Here is a 19,210-nt window from a genome sequence, read left to right as displayed (position 1 = left end):
AGGCAACATCGCTAAGCTTCTTGGTCTCTAGATATCTTCCACAACCCATATCAAGTCACATTTGGCACTCATAGTTTGCGAGCTTGGTTCTGTACCCCCTCCTATTTTTGGCCATCTTGTGCACAACATTGGATTAATCATAATCCTTTTGCATGACTGCTTTTATCATTTTTATCATGTTCAACACACTTTTTTTTAACATTTATTTATTTTGAGAGAGAGAGAGAGAGACAGTATGAGCAGGGTAGGGGCAGAGAGATAGGGAGAATCTTAAGCAAGCTCTGGGCTCCGAGCTGTCAGCACAGAGCCTGACACGAGGCTTGAACTCACGGACTGCAAGATCATGACCTGAGCTGAAGTTGGACACTTAACCGACTGAGCCACCCAGGTGCCCCACACAACACTTTTATGCATAGCTTTTAACCAATTTAGTTGACAATAATGGAACTATATGGTCCCTCCAGCTCTATTGTATCCACCTTACCTGTGGGAATCATTATCCTGAATCCCACAGTGAGAACCATTCTGTACTTCTTTTTACATAGTTTTATTGTATATATGTTCTTTAAAAATGTTTTTAAATTCTTAGTTGTATTTAACTCTAATAACACGGGAGAGAATTAAATTAAAACCACAATGAGATACTCAGACAAACCCACTAGAATACAGTTTAAAACTTATAATACCAAGTACTAGCAAGGATATTTGAATCACCATGATCTGTGTAAGGAACCCTGCCTTTGGGAGAGCTCAAATGAGAAGTTCACAGGAAGGGTTTTTATACTACTCTGGCCATGTAATCAAGCCAGATATATGTAACCAGTTAAGCCAATTATAAACCATCAGTAAAGAAAGTGACCCTGGGAATCATCAGGGGAGCTTCAGCATTTAAATGCCACATTGGAAATTCTAGAATAGACAAAACTGTATGTTTTGCAGATAGTGACAAAAGCAGATCAGTGATTTCCTGGGGCCAAGGAAGGGGGAGGGAATTGAGTGCAAAGGAGCAGAAGCAAACTTTTTAGAAGATAGAATTATTTTCTGTATTTTGATGGTGATGGTGATTATATGATTATCAAAATTCATTAAATAGTACATTGAAAATTGATCAATTATATTGTATGTAAATTATAACAAATTTTTATAAGTTTTTAAATTTATTTTTTATTTTTTAATTTTATTTTTGAGAGAGGAAGAGAGAGAACACGAGCCAGAGAGAGGGACAGAGGGGGAGAGAGAGAATCCCAAGCAGACTCCACCCTCAGCACGGAGCCTGATGCAGAGCTCGATCCCACAACCCTGGGATCATGACCTGAGCCAAAATCAAGTCAGATGCTCAACTGACCGAATCAACTAAATCAAACTGAAGCCCCTCAGTTTTCTTTTTTTTAAAAAGGGCATGATGCTACATTTAATCTTTTGGGACTAAACTTTTTCATTTAATATTTTATTGTAAAGATTCGTTCATATTGTTATGTGTCACTGTGGTTCATGTTTTGACAACCATATAATATTCCATTGTGTGAATATTCTAATTTATTTTTCCACTCCATTGCTCATGGGCATTTGGGTTTCCTTTTGGGATTGCTATAAACATTCTTATACAAGTCTGCTATTATACATGTATGAGTTTCTCTTGATTTATCCCTAGTATTGAGATAACTGGGCTGGAGGGCAAGTAAATATTCAATTATAGGAGATAATCAAACTTTTTTCCAAAGTAGTTCTCTGCTTTTTCTATTTGGGTCAGTCTATCATCAATTTGATTGGGACTCCCGGAGCAAGAGACCCTCTCTTCTTGAATTATCACTGCTTAGCATTTAGTTAGCACCAGGCTGGATACCCAGGAGGCAGGGCAGAAGCCTAGGCACCTGAGGCCTCCCAGGCTCAGCCAATACTGAGTGCAGAGTAAACAGCAGACAGGGACCACATACCATATATGGAGACTAATTAAGGTCCTGCTCCGTCTTCCTAGCTTCACTTGATTTTGAGTCTGGAAGATCTTCCAGGGCCCTCAGTTACAATGCAAATCCCAAGAAAAGAGAGGGCTTAACCTTATCTAAAATCCTTCTCAGCTGACACCTCTAATACCCAAACAAGAATTAGCAGGAAAGGCATAAAGAACAAAATGAGTGACAAAAAGAGGAAGAGGAGGGATAACGAAAGTGGGAAGAACCAGGAACATAAGTATTCTGAAATTATGCTCCCTTTTCTGCACAAGAACCAGTTTTTCAGGAAAAAAAAATTTAATTAAAAAAAGCAATATTTTGCAAGTGACCAAGCAACTTTTAATATCCCTGCCATTAAAGGATTACCTTCTTTACGTTAAAGTTACAAAAACAACATTAACTAGCATGCAGTCAGCAGTGATGTAATATCGACCCAAACTTCATACACTCTGGAAGATGAGGCCCTGTGACACTGGGGAAGAGCTCAGGGATTTGGGGGTGGGCCGAATAATGGAAACCAGAGCTTGGCCACAGACCAGGAACAAGAAAAACAAAACCAAAAGCATAACAGAAGATACTAGGAGCTGCTGAGGTGCTCAGAAAGCAAAAGGAGAGCTTCATGAAGAAGGATGAGGGGGTCTCACCTCCCACAGTCCCAACTGCTACACCTCCAACAGCTCCCTGGCTGAGGTGTCACACAGGAGCTCAAGGAACACTTGCTAGATGATGAACAATGGGAGAAACACACAGAAGAGGAGCACAGCCCTGTGGCAGAAGCAGCTTCCCCAGCCACCTTGGGCAGCAGTGCTGTGGACAGCAGGAGGAGTGGCTTCCATTGTGCAGCTCGGGAGAGCTTTCTCGGTATAAGTAAGCAGATTATCATGCATTGGCTTAACGTTTTTAGTTGCTTGTTCCTTAAATTAGATCATGGGCCATCTGAAGAAATTAGGGAGGCTTGTTTGGGCCCATTGGCTGCTGAAGACTGATCACACAGAACTCACTTCAAATGGGAGAGGTGCTCTGTAACCAGAGGTCTGTAACCAGGCTGAGTTCCTGGGCTTTGGACCCCTAGGAGCTAGTGCTCAGTAGCAGCAGCTGGTACAAATGGAACTAACAGTACTTGAACTGACATGAGGCCCCAACTACAGCCCCAGCTCTATGGAACTTCAATAATTTTATTGGCTAAATGCTTCTCCCCAAGTTTACAGCTTAAAGTGTGGGCCTGCTCACTGGCTCCTCTTCCTCCTAAGCCCCTAATTGGGCAGGAACCTTTAGCACAGGCTTAGAAATGGGGGAAGGGGGTACAATAAGTGAGTGAGAAACCTGCTGATGCTCCATAATTGGACAGCAGGACAGAAAAACTCCTACTTTCTAATGCTGAGAATTGTCTACACAAAGACTTGAACATGATGGAGATAGGACCCAGAGTGCATCTTTGCCACTGGTCTTGGTTTCTGGTGCCTCTATGGAAGTATACCCTTTACCTTCCTACCCCAGGACTTCGGGAACCAGGTGATGCTATGTCAGCCTACACATTTTGCAAAAGTACATAGGCCCAAAATTGGCCAAGAGGTTTGGGATTACCAGTTCCCCAACCTGGCAGGATGGGAAGAAAGAAAATGTGTCCATGAAAAGCTTTCGGAAGTGACTCAGGTCTTCCACCTGAACCTTGATGCTGTATTGATTGGCCAGGAACTCGATGGTGCCTTGCACCACATACTCGTTCTGTAAATGTGAGAGTGAGCAGGTGGAATAGACAACGTGGCCTCCTGGTTTGGTGGCAAGGAGTCCAGCCCTGAAACCAGAAAGAGAGAAAATCAGTGACTACTGAGCTTCCCAGAAGCAGAAGGACAACAGGAGGAGCTAGAAGCAGGCACAGTGGAGTCTACTATGGGATGCGCAGCTGTGTTAGCTTCTGAAGTCTCTCCCCCAAAGATACCACCAGAAAAGTCGTTCTCGAAAGAGAGCAGCAACCCAACCTTACTCCATGGGCTCTCCTCTGGAAGCAATCCCCTAAACTCTGACTCTGGTTATGGGCCAAACCCTGGTGCTAGCTGTGCACTGAGTCCTTACCAGCCCTACCGAGCCTTGACTCCAGTAACTTTTTTTAAGCTTTCAATCTTGTGCCACTCACTGGGACTGAGACTAGCATGGAGGTAAGATAACGTAAATGAATCTGTGCCGCCCACCCTGCTATGTGTGTCCTACCACATAGGGTTTGTGTGTTCCAGAGAAAGGCCATCCTATCATATCTGGAAGTTCCTCAATCAGAAGACCCTTCTGTGGGTGATGGTGTTGGCAAGAGCTCGCAGTTCCCCAAGTGACTGGCCCCCTGGAGCACTGTGGCACAAAGTCCTCAGTTTTTGTAAATCTGTTACTCACGCGAGCAGCTGCATCTGAAGCATAGGCAACATCTGCCGCTCCTTCTTCCTCGACCGCTGAAAGATGTTGTTCTCCTCCTCATGAAGGGAGTGGCGGTCTGTGGTACAGGGCACATCCACTAGCACCTACCCACAAGTGTTAAAGGGTACTGTGTTAGAGCTCCTTACTGGCTCTTCTCCCTTAGGCCCTTGCTCTGAGAGGTTTCACTCAGTGCTCCCTCTGCCCATCCTTCCATTGCAGAGTACCTGACAAACCTTCTCACTTTAACCTGGTAGACAACTGGGAAATAATGAGTGGGAAAAGAGTATATTTAGGTATACTCATGGCTAGTCAAAAAACCAAAGCCAATACCCAAGTAACCATAATTAAATAATTGATATCAACCTAGAAAGAAGGCCTTCCCTTTTTTTAGAGATTTTAAGTAATAACTACATCCAACATGGGGCTCATACCTACAACCCTGAGATCAAGAGTTGCATGCTCTTGGGGTGCCTGGGTGGCTCAGTTGCTTAAGCATCTGACTTTGGCTCAAGTCATGATCTCACAGTTCGTGAGTTCGAGCCCCGTGTTGGGCTCTGTGCTGTCAGCGCAGAGCCTAGAGCCTGTTTCAGATTCTATGTCTCCCTCTCTCTCTGCCCCTCCCATGCTCCTGCTCTCTCTGTATCAAAAATAAATTAAAACAAACAAACAAACAAAAAAACAAACATTAGAAGAGTTGTATGCTCTACTGACTGAGCCAGCCAGGTGCCCTTCATGGTTTAGGACTCTGTCCTTGGCTATTTGAGTGAAATATCCAATTTACAAAATGATACAATGCCCAGAAGGTAGCTAATAACTGAATAACAGGATCAGGATTCAAAATTATTTTATGCTGAAACATCATATCCAATATGGAAAGTTTTAAAGTAAGAAATATAAAATCATCCATTCATTTACTAAGAGCCTATACTCTGTGCTAGGCACAAGAGACAAAAACAAAAATTAAAACAAAAGAAAAAGTCCTATAATTATGTTTCCAAAAAAAAAAAATCATCTATGGAAGAGAGCTGTGAATTTTACTTGAGAAATAACCCTTTTCCCACTCAGTCAGGTTCAAACTCTTTCCTGTTAATTGTCTCCAATGAAGACACTACTGATGACTGTGAAGAAGGCTGTGTTCTCTCAATCACCCACAGAGAGCTGGCAAGGTCCAGAAATGGCCCTACATCCCCAAATATGGAGGGCTGGATCTTACTCACTCAGGGTCTACAGCTGAGATGGGAAGGCCAGATTCGACTAGCTCGATGTCTCAGGTCAGGAATCACTCACCCGGTCATAGGTGTCCCCCTCCAGTTCTCCCCACTTCCTGCCATCCCATGAGGTGACTCGAACTCGATTCCTATCCCTGATATCTTGAGGCACATAGCTGTGAAGAACCTTCTGTAGTCTGACTGTTCGAGAAGTGGACAGATCATTGGCAGCGAGATTGCCTGTGGGAATATAAATTTTAGCATTGTTTTTCTAATTCTGAAAAACAAATACCATCAGAAACTTGATAGGGATTGCACTAATCTATAGATGGCTGTGGGTAGTCTGGACATTAAAATGCCTGTGAGAATAAAGAAACTTCAAAGCCATCGCCCAACAAAACATCACAACAGCAATGGTGCTGATGGAGAGTCAGACCAATTCTCAGGCACAGCCAATCAATGCAGGCCCCAGGGGCAGGGGCAGGGGCAAGTGGAGAAGAAACGTTTACTATGTGCATGGCACAGTCCTAGACACTCGAGAGCAGGAGTTGCAAAGGCAAACACCTACACCAGCCAGAAAGGATATGGAAGTAAATAAAGCAGACCAAGTATGAATATTTCTAAACAAATATGCTCTCTCCTACTTTTCTTGAATCACGTGTCTCTCTCTACATCTTTGGCAGATGCTATACATTATTTACCAAAAATATATTCTCTTCCCATTCCTTACTAATAGAACTCCAGTTTTATTTGAGGTAGAGGGGAGCAATGTGCCCCATTTCCCAGTCTCCTTTTATAACTAAGTATGACTATATGGCTAAGTTTTGGTCAATGAGTTACAGGCATAATTATCGTGTGGGATTTCTGGGGAGATGTTCAAAAGAAGTTAATGCAATTAGATGTGCCCCTTTTACCCAATCTTTTCTTCCTGTCTTGAACTTGAATGTGATAACTGGAGTTCTAGGAGCCATCTTGAGCCATGAGGCAATCCTGACGATGGAAGCCAGAAATAAAATAGGTTGCAAAAAGAAAAAAGGAGCCCAAGTCCCTAAGACTGTGTAGACTCCATACCAGCCCCGGACTGCTGATATCCCAGTTCTCTTATGTAAGAGAGAAATAAACTTCTTTAAGCCAATTTGTTGATTTTCTGTTTTATATGACCAAACCTAATCCTAATTAACTTACCATCTGTCTTTCACTTTCCCTTTTGTGACAGGTGTGAATTCAAAAAAGAGCTCACTGGGGCACCTGGGTGGCCCAGTCAGTTAAGCGGCCAACTTCAGCTCAGGTCATGATCTTGCAGTGCGTGAGTTCGAGCCCCGCATCAGGCTCTGTGCTGACAGCTCAGAGCCTGGAGCCTGTTTCGGATTCTGTGTCTCCCTCTCTCTCTGACCCTCCCCCGTTCACGCTCTGTCTCTCTCTGTCTCAAAAATAAATAAACGTTAAAAAAAAAATTAAACAAAACAAAACAAAAAAGAGCTCACTTTGGGGCACCTGGGTGGCTCAGTCGGTTACGCGTCCAACTCTTGGTTTCAGCTGAGGTCATGATCTCATGGTTCGTGAGTTCAAGCCCCATGTTGGGCTCTGTGCTGACACCACGGAGCCTGCTTGGGATTCTGTCTCTCCCTCTCTCTCTGCCCCTCCCCACTCGTGCTCTTTCTCTCTTTCTCAAAATAAACAAATAAAATTTAAAAAGAAAAATAAAGAGCTTAATTACTTTGTTCTTAGATCTCCTATAAGAAAAAATATTACTGTAAGCTTGATAACAAATGATGACTGATACCTGGCCTCAGAGTCAAGGAATGAAAAGGAGGCAGGAGCTGCAGTGAAGAACTAGAGAGTATATACCTTATCCACTGGGACTGGTCACTCCCATGAACAAGCTTAGTGTTCCTACAAACACATAGAGTCCCAATTTTTGAGGGCACTCAAAGAAGTAAAAATTGGATTCTCTGCTCAGGAGGAATTTGCAGAAGGCCAGGAACTAAGAACAGAAAAAGCTGGGTTCCAGTTCTGGCTCTATCTCTAACTCAGGTAAAAGTTAAGTTATTTCATCTCTTCAGGACTCAATTTCCTCCTCTGTAAAATATGAGGGCTAGACTAGGTAAACTCGAAATTGCCTTTGTCAACTGGAATCAAGGACTCACTTTGGTGAGGGGCCAGGATGGGGGTAAGGTGCTGGTAATTTAGTACACCTTAGAAAAGCAACTCTCAGTTACTTCTCCTTGGCCCTTCTCCTGCCTCTTAGTTCAAGTTCCTCTTCTTCCAAGTAACCCTACCTCATTCATCCCCTTTCTGATGGATTCCTACAGCAGTCAGTCAGATCAGCACAGCCCAGCACAGAGGCTGGGATCTCCTGCACTGGACTCATTAAACCATATCAACACTTTTTCTCCTCTCCCTCTGCACTTCCAGGAGGTAAGATCAAATGTGCAACCTTGCTCAATCACCCATAGGGTCTACCACATGACTGGAAGCTAACCCAAACTATGCAAGTTGGCTGACAAGAACTGAAGAGAAGGGCCCAGGTCCAACGAAAAGGCTAGGGCACAAGGCAAGAGAAACCTGGCAGGGTGAGTGGAAAAACCACAGTCCTGCTCTGGGTATTTCTCAAATCACCAAGGAAAAAGTGTTGCCTATTTTAAGGCAGGATGTCAGCCAGTAGATGGCTGAAGTGAACTCTTATGGTACACATAGCCCAGGCTGCTGGCTGCACTACTGCAATTAGACTTGGGCCTATCCCCAGGGAATTAATAATCTTGAAGAGGGAGAAGATGCATACCTGGTAAAGCTCTGATGCAAGGCTAATGTGCTAACAGTTGCTAGGATACTGCCCATGGTAAGGGAGCATAGGAGACAGAGGCGTCACTTTGCAACCAGCCCCTAGAGGTCATGAGGGAAGACTTTCCAGGAGGTGGCACACTTGAGCTGGGACTTGAAAGCTAAAAGGATATAAGCAGGCCAGCTAGGATAGGACGGAGGGTATTCTAGAGAAAATGGAACATGAGCAAAAGATGGAGGCTTATTCAAGAAACAGAGAGTAGCAGGATGTGGCTGAAGCATATAAAGTCTGAGGAAGAATGACATAAAGCTATAAAGGGTGGCTGCAGACAGATCTTATTGCTTTAGCTGGCAGACTAAGGAAATGGAACTTAGAGACAAAGTAAACAGATACAGGGCGGTAAAAGTGTCAGGTATAGACTGGTCAGGGCCCCACTTTAGTCTGCCTCCAGAGACCTTGCTCTGCTCAGCAATCTTCTTTGGCCAACTGACACAGAGTGAGAGGAGAGACAGCTGCAAACACAAATACTCCACCTTAGCAAGCAAGCACTATACTCCCTCTGACCTTGAGACCTGAAATCCCATCAGATTCAGTATGCCCCTGACTGGGTGAGGTAGGGAGCCCTCACTGCCCAAGACACCAGCCCTCTGACTTACGGCAACAGCCAGTCTGAAGCAGTGCTAGTGTCTTTCCCCCAGGGGCCGCACATAAGTCAAGCACAGTGTCACCAGACTGCAGGCCAAGGGCCAAGACAGGCAGCAAGGAAGCAGCATCCATCAGGTAGTAGTCCATGACACCCAGGCTGCCAAGCCTACAAGAGAGGAGACCACCTTATAGTCAAACTCCAAGTCAGGAGACCCACTGGAAGTCAAGGCCACAAGTCCATGCCCTCGGGGGTTACTGAGTTCTACTCACCAAAAACTCATTTCTAAGACCCACACTCACTTATTCACTCACTGATTCATCCACACAGCAGGCAGAGTGACCCACTTAAAACACAGATCAAGGGGCACCTGACTGGCTCAGCTGGTGGAGCATGCAACGCTTGATCACAGGGTTGTCGGTTTGAGCCCCACATTGGGTGCAGAGATTACTTAAAATTAAAATCTTCAGGGGCGCCTGGATGGCTTAGTCGGTTAAGCAACCAACTTCCGCTCAGGTCATGATCTCACGGTTCCTGAGTTTGAGCCCAGCATCAGGCTCATTGCTGTCAGCCCAGAGCCTGCTTCAGATTCTGTCCCCCTCTCTCTGCCCCTCCCCCGCTCACTCACGTATGGGCACACGCATGCTCTCTCTCTCTCTCTCTCAAAAATAAATAAACATTTAAAAAATACATAGGGGTACTCGGGTAGCTCAGTTGGTTAAGCGTCTGACTCTTCAGCTCAGGTCACGATCTCACCATCTGTGGGTTTGAGCCCCACATCGGACTCTGCGCTGTCAGTGAGGAGCCTGCTTGGGATTCTCTCTCTCTCTGTCCCTCCCCCACTTGCTCCCTATCTCTCTCAAAATAAATTTTAAAAGAATAAAATAAAACTTAAAAAATAAATAAAAATAAAACAGCACCCCTCCCCCAAGCCCATCACTTCCTATCTCTCTATGTGACACTACTTTTCTTTAAGGCACTTATTGTTCACTTTATATGTACAGGTGTGTGTGTGTGTGTGTGTGTGTGTGTGTGTGTACTCTCCTCCTCCTCCCTCTTTAGAATAAAGGCAGAGACTTTGTTTGTTCACTGGAATAACCTCAGCACCTGAAACACCACCTTGCATACAATAGGAGTTCAGTCTTATTGGGTTACATATTAAGATACAAAATGCTTTCTGGGTTCAGAGAAGAGCGCCATCACTTGTCCCTCTCACAGTTACCTGAGTCAGGCCTGATGAAGAAATAGGCCCTATTAGGTGAAGAAAGGGAGGAATGGAGGAAGAAACAGGAGCATTCCAAGAGAAGAGAAAAGACCAAGCGAAGGCACAGAAGCATGCAAACTCATACCTCCTTTCAGAAACAATGAGAAATCTTCAGTAGCAGAAATACAAAGTGGAGGAGATTGAGGTTGAAAAGCAGGTAGAGGCCAGGTTGTAGAAAGCCTAGGACCCTATGCTAAGGAGTTTGGACTGTAACCTGGAGGCAGTTACCAGTTTGTAAAGAAAATGACATGATCACCTAAACAGAGTTTTAGAAAGCTAGGTAGGCTAGAAAGAACACATTAGAAACAGACACCAGTGATGAGGCTGTGATGAAAGTCCAAGTGAGAGCCAATGAGGCATGAAGACAGGCAGGATCCATGTGGGTAGAGAGAGGGACGACAGACAATAACCTAATGGTCACTCCCAGGCCAGTTGTCATAAGCCATTCCCCTGTCTGAGACACAGCTCAGCCATTGGGGACAGACTCAAGAAGACAGAAACCTGACCTTTGCTGCCCTGACAGGAAGGCTCTGGGAGAAAAATGTGATGAGACATGAGACATAGCAGCACTGAGGGTTTGCTACAAAAGCTATAATCCCCAGTCTTGAGGTTGTAACACCTTCGAAGATAGGCTCAGACTATAATAGGATACTTTCAAAATCAAATCATGCCTGGATTGTCCCTGAAGCTGTGTGCCCATTGCCCCTGCAAAAGAGAATCAACCAGCACTGGTCTACAAAACTCATTCTCATCCAGTTCCTTCCTTTGGAAGTGTCACTCAACCTTTTTTTGGTTCAGACAGTTTCGGGAATCTGCTGAAAGCTACAGTCCCTCTTTTCAACAACAACAACAACAAAAAGCACAACAGTTTTTCAGACAATTTCAGGAGGTTCCTGGACTCCCTAAATACATCCTTGACCTCCTGAGAGGCTAAGATTCCCTTGATTTATAGGGAGCCTATCAAGATGAGAAGGAAACCCAAACCTCACTGAATAGAAGCCAAGCACCCTAGGCAACTTAGGAAACCCTGCTTAGTCTGTGGTTCTGCCTAAGACCAATGCCTCCAAACCGGTCTCTAATCCTGCCCCAATCTATCTTCCTCCCACCCCAATTTATTACAGTGATCCTCCTGAAGCATAACTTCGATGAGAATGACACAGACAGTAAGAGATACTGTTTAGGAGTGCTCTACCACAGGTACTACACTAGGTGTCTCGTATACATCACTCCATTCAGGCCTCACCACAGCCCTGTGATGCAGCAGAACCCAGGATCCAGAGCCACACTGGCTGCATCTCAAATCCAGCCCAGGTGCTCAACAATTGTGTGCCTTTAGCAAATGACTCAATTTCTCTGTGCATCAGTTTCCTCATCTGTAATAAGAGTACATGCCATATAGGATTATTGTGAAAATGAAAGGAATTAATAGAAGTCAAGTGCTTAGAATAACAGCTGCCACACAATGAGCTATAGTACCAGTACCATCATTTTCCAGATTATTTTCCAGGAAAGGAAACCAAGAGTCAGTTATTCAAAGCTAATGTCCAATAAGTAATGAAGGTAGAATCCAAATCTAGGTTTTCTTGACTCCAAAGCCCATGCTTATAACCACTGTGCATTATTGCCTTTCCCCTACTTAGAAACCCTTTCCACCAGTTCTCTAGAACAGATCTTGGCAATTTACAGCAATATGTACTAAAGAGTGCATCGTCTGAAGCCATTCAGCCCTGGCAGGTCCAGCCATTTATAAGCAACCCTGGGCCATCAGAAAAATCCCCTTCTCCCAACCTATAAGCTCCTGACATTCAAGATTCCCATACATGGCCCCCCACATACTCTTCCAGCCTTACCTTCTAGCTTTACTAAGCATGTAGCCCTCCTTCAAGTCAGCAGCTAGAGCTATTGCAAAAGCTTCCTAATTTACTTCCCTATTTCATATTTGATACATAGCCTCGCCCCTCTTCAATTTGTTTTCCACACAGCAGCCAGAAAAAATATCTCAAAAATTCAAATCTGGTTATGTCATTCCCCACCTTAACACTTTTCATGGCTCCCTCCTCCTTTTAGAGAAAAAGTCCAAAATCCCTCATGGCTTAGACTTTCAAAATTTGGCTCCTGCCAGCTTTTTTGGCCTGTCACTCCCACCCCCACCCCCAAGCCACCAGCTGTAATTCCTACTCATTTCCAGGTCTAAGCTTAAATTTCACTTCCTCAGAAAAGACTGCGTTAGATCTCCTAGTTATAATACCTCATAGCACCTTGTACTTTTCTTTTGTGGCACTTATCACAATTGTAAATAGTTTCTCAATACTTATCTTCCTCACTAGACTGTAAGGTCAATGAGGGCTTTTGCACCTGTAACCCAGGCACTTAAGAAGGCCTGGCATTTGGTAGACAATAACTATTTACTGAATGAGTGAATCAGTCCTTCAAAGATCAATTCCCATATCCTACAACTAACATTGAGCTCTCGTTTTCTCAGTTTCTAAAGCACAATGTAGCATTTGATCGCAAGAGTCTTTTTCATCCAACTTTATATAAATCTGAGCACTGGATCAGAAGACCAGGAGTCCCCTCACCACCACACCCCTCTGGTACTTGGTGTCCCTAGCAAGTCCTACTTGTTCTTTGGTACCATGAGCTTACCTGTCCCACTCACTTGGATGGGTGGCTGTGAGGGCAAAATGAGAAAGCCCTTATAAATAATACACACTTTAACTGTGGAGGGTGTTAAGTGCTCAAGTTAGAGTACTCTTCGATGGGAGGTAGCGGAGAAGAGCAGGTTCAAAGTGCAGGTTTTGGGGTCAAACTGCCTGGGTCTAAGTCCTAGCTGCATCACCTGCTTTCCAAGGAACCTAAAGCAAGCAACTTCTCTGCACCTCAGTCTCCTCAAATATAAAAGAGGAACAATAATATTACCTACCTCAGAGTGCTGTTGACAGAACAAAAGGAGATCATGGATAATGCACACACAACACTTAGAAAAACGCCTAGCATGTATAAGCACTCAGTAAATATTAGCAATATAATGATCCTCATTAAATGGGACAAAAGCTGGGTCTCCTGCTGTTTACTTCCTGTAGACACTCAGGATGGCCCTAGCCATGACTCCAGATCCTACCTGGCAGGGGGGAACCGGCTGACATCCCCTCTGGTGAAAGTGAAGCATCGAAGGTTCGGGCTGCAGGTCCCAGAGGCTAGGGATGGAGTTGCAGTTTGGCCACTCTCAGGCTCCAGTTCCCCATAGGAGATGGAGTCATTCACAAAGTCCCTGGCACTCAGCTTCTCCAGCTTTCCACTCACATGATCCCAGGCAGCAAAGTTATTGACCAGTGCACCATACTTCTGCTCTGAAAGGAGACTGACCCGGATGGATGGCCAAAGATCACCAAATTGCACACTGTAGGTCATGTCAAAATTCTGCAGAGCCAGTTGAGTGGCAGGAAATTTGGGCTCTGTGGCAGCCTAAAAGGAAAAGAACAGCCTTATTGGTCTTCCAGCCTTGCCTCTCCCCTCCCACCTAACCTCACCAATACCTCAGAGCCCTGCAGCCAACATGGTTCCAGCTAGTGCCCACTCCTGCCTTTGCATCCTACCTCTGCCAGCCAGAAGTGCGAGAGAGAAAAGTAGTAGGAAGTCGGCCCTTCTGTCTCAGTGTTGTGAGAGAAAGCAAGCTGTAGCTCTCACAACAGCAGGTGGGGTCACCAAGAAAGGCGCGGGGCACTCCCTCAGGCCTGGGAGTAAGAAGAACTTAAGAAAATGGCAGCTCAGGATAGGACTCTTGAGGGGGGCCTACCGAAGGTTGGAAGAATCTATGAAGGCCCCGGGAAGCTTCAGCCTTAAAAACAAAAGACGCAGGGCGCCTGGGTGGCTCAGTCGGTTGGGCGTCCGACTTCGGCTCAGGTCACGATCTCGCAGTTTGCGGGTTCGAGCCCCGTGCCGGGCTCTGGGCTGATGGCTCGGAGCCTGGAGCCTGCTTCCGATTCTGTGTTTCCCTCTCTCTCTGCCCCTCCCCCATTCATGCTGTCTCTCTCTCTGTCTCAAAAATAAATAAACATTAAAAAAAAAACAAAAACAAAAAGACGCTTTCTCTCTGAACAGTCCTTCCATCTTCTAAAGCATTTTCTGGTCTCCTAGCTTATGTGAGCACCACAACAGATAGCTCGGTGGGATACAAAAAAATATCAACCCTCCACATTCGATGGACAGGTATAAGGTAACTTACCTAATGGCATGCAGTGGCTGACACCATAATGCTCAGAATCACAGGGTTGAGGGTCATTTGGGGAGTTCTTATACCCCAGGAACATGGGATAAAGGGAGCTCACAGAAACCCTGAGGTGTGAGCCAAAATGGGGACTTCTATGGGGGTAGCAGAGAGAGACATGAGTCAACCTTGCAGAGCATAAACACAGATTACGAGGAAAATGAAGACCTCAGCTGAGGAGTCCTCAGGTCGATCCACGTTGCCACAGCTGGGCGCTTGCTATGGCTGGCAGTCCTGTTATTGTCTATGAATTTTGCTCTGGTCTGCATTTTTGATTTGGTCAGAACTCTTCCTCTGGCCCTCATTTCTTGCTATGGCGAGGACTCTTGCTCCCACCATGATTTCTGCTATGGTGGGGACTCTCACTCTGGCCTCGACTTTTGCTGGGACAGGGACTCTTGCTCCGGCTCCTGCTGCGGGAGGGACTCTTGCTCTTGCCTTGCCTTTTGCCATGGCAGGAACTCTTGCTTCGGCTCCGACTTTTGCCATGGAGGTCACTCTTGATTTGGCCCTGACTTTTGCTACATGGAGAGCTCTCACTCTGGCCCTGATTTCTGCTATGACACTCGCTCTTATCCTGATTTATGCTTTGGTGGGAACTATTGCTCCGGCTCCAACTTCTCTTTCGACTAGGACTCTTGTTCCGACTCTGACTTCTGTGAAGATGGAGACTCTTGCTCTGACTTCGACTTCTGCAGGGGTGGTGGGTATTCTCATTCTGGCTCTGACTTCTGCTTTGGCGGGAACTCTTGCTCTGGCTGTCACTGCTCTGGCATTCACTAATAACAGTTAAGCTACGGCTGACATTAGTGCTACAGCTGGAAGTCTTGGATGAAGGCAAAGGACAGCCGAAGGGAACCTGGGGGCACTCTTTGCAGGAGACTCGAGGAGCCACAGAGTAGACGTGGAAGCCACAGGGCATAGTATCGGGGTGGCACCGGGTTTGGGGGCCAATGGGTAAACTTTGAGGATCAAAGGGTGTTCTCAAAGGGATAAAAGAATAGATGTGGGTGGAACAAGGAGGTGCCACAGGCTGGCGATAAGGTTGGGCTGGGCCCCTGGAAGTGCTATAGATGCCACAGGGGGGCACCATGGGCAGTTTATGACACTGAGAGGGGCAAATGGATTGATTGAGGGAAGCAAGGAATGGGCAGGGATCAGGGGTCGAGGAAACCACAGAATATATACGGGTACTGCATGGGGGTCCTATGGAGAATCCATGGGGGCTGCTCTGAGCATAACTATTGGTTGAGACAGTACCAAAAGGAAGGCGAAGGGGAAGACAAGTGGGGATAACAGGTTTGAGGGTCCTAGGGATCACAGTAGGTAAGGTAGTTCCTTGGGGAATTTCTTTGGGGCAGGGATTTGAACAAGTGGTAATGGATGTCACCATACAAGAAGGACCAGAAGGGCGGGACGGTGGTGGAGGGGAGGCGCTGGCCTTAGGGGCCCTGGGCTGGTCAAAAGGAGTGTGCTGGAGAGGGATGACCAGGGAGCGACATCTGTGGAGAGCACATGGTTGTTTTAACTCTGAGGATTTGGGGGACTTCACTTGGGGGCAAACTGGGGTAGGGAGAGGGGGTTCATTACAGCTTCCGCGGGGGGGTGACTGGGATGGAGATATAAACTGGTTGCCCAGGGGTGAAGGCAAGGAGAAGACAGTATAAGGACAGCAAGAGGAGAGGGGAAGAGGTGGTTCCTGGGGACAGGGGGGACAAGGGGGACAAGGAGGACAAGGAGGACAGGGAGGACAGGGAGCACAGGGGGCACAAGAAATTGGGGTGCCTGGCTCTACCAAGAGGTAAGAGTTCCCACTAATCTCCCAGGTTAAAATGGACTCCAAGCAAGGCTTTATGGGAGCCTGGGACGGGGGTGAGCAAAGAGAACCAGTACTCTTAGGGGATAGGCGGATGGCACAATAAGGGCTACCGGGGGCAGGTACATGGGCCTCTGGAGAAAAATGGGAACAGTGATAAGAGCTCTCCTGAGGTGAGCTGGGACAGCCAGATGTACCTGCCTGAGAAGAAAGTGGGGAGCCACAGAAATTTTTCCTAAGGGGCAGGTCAAGCTGTGGTTTAGGCTCACAAGAGTCTGGAGGCTTAAGGTGGACATGGTAAAAGCTGCCAGTGGGTGGGGAAGATGCTGGAGAAAGAGGAGGGTCATTATAACTTCTCCCTGAGGACCAGGGAGAGAGCAGAGGGGAGATCCCAGTTTCCAAAACCTTGTGAGAAAGGAGGGGGGAAGCTAGAAGTCTAGTTTCCGGGGGCCGGTGAGCAAGAGGAGGTGACATAATGGGGGTAGTTCTCAGGGGCCTATGAGTAAGAGAAGGTGACATGATGGGGCAAGTTCCCTGGGACCCAGGACCGGTGGAAGGTGAAATCATGGGATCTGTTCCTGGGTGCTGATGAGTGACAGAAGGTGGAGTCACTGGGCCAGTTTCCAATGGCGCATGAGGGAGGGTGGGAGAAGTCACTGGGCTGGTTCCTGAGGGCCGATGAGGAAGAGGAGGGAAAGTCACAGGGCTGGTTACCAGGGCTGAAGGGTATCCACAGTAACACAGGTAAGTCTGCTGGTCAGTGTAAGGGCTTCGGGGACAGGGACGCGGTGTTCTCGGGGGACTGATCCAGCTGCAATAAGGGCTCCGTGGACGAACAGAGGGTGACCCCAGAAGGCTGCGCCGGTCAAAACAAGGGCTCGAAGGGGGCGAACCCGAGATAATAGGCTCACGGCAGTAAGGCCTTCCAAGGAGTGGATAACAGGGTTCAAAAGAACATCTCCCAGGGCGCAGGGGAGGCTGTGGAGGTGGGGAAGGGGAGGGTGGGGGCTGGGAGGGAACCGGAGGGGGTAGGGAGGCGGGCGTGGCGGTTATGGAAGAAATTCCAGGGCTACAGCTGAGGCCAGAGAAAGGGTCTCTGGAGAGGTGAGGAGATTCCAGGGGCTGAGGAGAGTCGCTGCATCCTTTGCCTGGGTCTGGGTAAAGGCCAGAAGTGTGGGCAGGGTGATCGCTGTAACCTTTCCTGGACGCCAGAGGCACCTCGAGGGTGAGGACAGGGTTGAATCCTTTCCCAGTGGGCGGCGGAGACCCAGGAAGGAAGGGGTTGTCGCTAAGACATTTTTCGAGGGGTGAGGGCGGCCGGGCCGAAAGTTCTAGGAGGAAAGGCGGAGACGAGGTCATGCAGGGAGGGATGAAGGGGGGCGGGGTAGGAAAGAAGGGGAGGGCGGGGAAGAGGGAGGAAGGGAAGTGTAAGGGATAGTGGGGGCCAAGGGGAAAGTAACCAACAGCAGGGGAACACGTGGTGGTGACATAACTGAAAGAATGAGGGCGGAGGTGATGGCGTAACTTAGGGGGGCGGAGTCAGGGTACAGCGGACATACTAAAACAGCCGAAGATTTGTGACGAAACAACAGGGCAGATAGAGGCGATGACGTAACAGATGCGAGAGGGAGGAGCCTAGAGACGGCCCCTGAGGGGCGGGGAAAAGAGGCTAAGGGCCTTCCGGAGGGGCTGGAGTAGTGAACCTATCCGACAGTGGCGGGAGGTGGCAGGGCTAGAGAAGTTTCCCGAGGGGAGGCGGCAAAAGGCCGCTGTCACTGTTTCCTCGTGGGCCAGTGGCTGGACCTTACCCATTTCTTCTTATGTCGATGTCTCCGCGGGATGGTCGCGAAGTGCGCACGCTTCAGCACGCCCGGCACACCCCTCACTACCAGCGCAGCCATATCAGCGTGCACCGCCGAGTCATTCCGCCCGGAACCGCAAGGGCCGACCCGCGGGTTCCGGGGAGGTGGGGGCGCCACTCTGGACGAGAACAGGAGGGAATTCCGGCGGCCTCAGGTTCGGGGCTCAGCACACCTTTACAGCTCAGGTGCAAACCGAGCCCCGCTCCTTCAGGGATTTTCTGTGGGTTCTGGGAAAGCAAACATTCGCACGGAATGGCGTCTCTGCCTGGGTGCTTGGAGCATTGGGAAAGACTCCGTAAAGGCTCCTAGCCCAGCTGGGGGATCAGAGAAAACCGGGAGGTGGCAGTTGGCCAATGGGGGCGGGAAGGGCCTTCTAGGCAGAAGTTGCACGAGGAAAGATCCTGAGGTAGAGAAAAATGAGGCCAGATTTGTGGGCAGAGGCAGATTTATACTGAAGCTAACCAAGCTTGAAATTTCAGAACTTGCCATTTGCAGTGCCCCTTGCAAGACCCTGTGCCTAATTTTGTATTGTTTTTCTTGAAGAAGACCTCTCGGATTCTGTAAACTGTAGGTCCCACAAAACTTGACCCCCTCATAGGGAGACGGTAGAAAGGAAGGACGTGATCAGATAGGTGGGTTTTGTTTTGTTTTGTTTTTTAAAGTTTATTTATTTTGAAAGAGAGAGCATGAGGGAGGGGCAGAGAGAGGGACAAAAAGAGAATCCCAAGCAGGCTCTGGCGCTGACAGCGTGAAGCCCCACACGGGGCTTGAGATCTCACCAACCGTGAGACGTGAGCCGAAATCAAGAGACCAAGAGACAGTCGCTTAACCGACTGAGCCACCCAGGTGTCCCCTCAGATAAGTGTTTTTAAAATGATCATCTGGGAGCTTACTGGTTGGTGAATACACGGAGGTGCTGGGAGAGAGCACGGAAGCGCCCTGTCTTTCCCTATGTGCATCTCCATCTGACCGTACCTGAGTTGCATACTTTTATAATAAGCCAGTGATCTAGTGAG

The 19,210-nt window shown here is 47.4% G+C and overlaps 1 protein-coding gene across 2 annotated transcripts; it reads right to left on the bottom strand.

Moving 5' to 3' along the window:
* Positions 1-2,265: 2,265 nt before the first annotated feature.
* On the bottom strand, positions 2,266-18,595 carry NSUN4 (NOP2/Sun RNA methyltransferase 4). Of its 2 annotated transcripts, none has more exons than XM_043574868.1 (6): positions 18,141-18,595; positions 13,371-13,714; positions 8,999-9,153; positions 5,640-5,800; positions 4,332-4,456; positions 2,266-3,744 (listed from the first exon to the last, which is right to left on the bottom strand). In XM_043574868.1, exons 1-6 carry the CDS (start codon positions 18,231-18,233, stop codon positions 3,468-3,470), a joined length of 1,155 nt encoding a protein of 384 aa, XP_043430803.1. In that variant the 5' UTR covers positions 18,234-18,595; the 3' UTR covers positions 2,266-3,467. The 2 variants fall into 2 exon arrangements, with proteins under 2 accessions (XP_043430803.1, XP_043430804.1); XM_043574869.1 differs by lacking the exon at positions 18,141-18,595 and adding an exon at positions 14,475-14,653.
* Between the last annotated feature and the right edge of the window lie 615 nt (positions 18,596-19,210).

The sequence above is a fragment of the Prionailurus bengalensis genome, chromosome C1 (assembly GCF_016509475.1).
Source record: "Prionailurus bengalensis isolate Pbe53 chromosome C1, Fcat_Pben_1.1_paternal_pri, whole genome shotgun sequence".
Taxonomy (NCBI): domain Eukaryota; kingdom Metazoa; phylum Chordata; class Mammalia; order Carnivora; family Felidae; genus Prionailurus; species Prionailurus bengalensis.
This window is presented reverse-complemented; position numbering and strand designations above follow the sequence as displayed.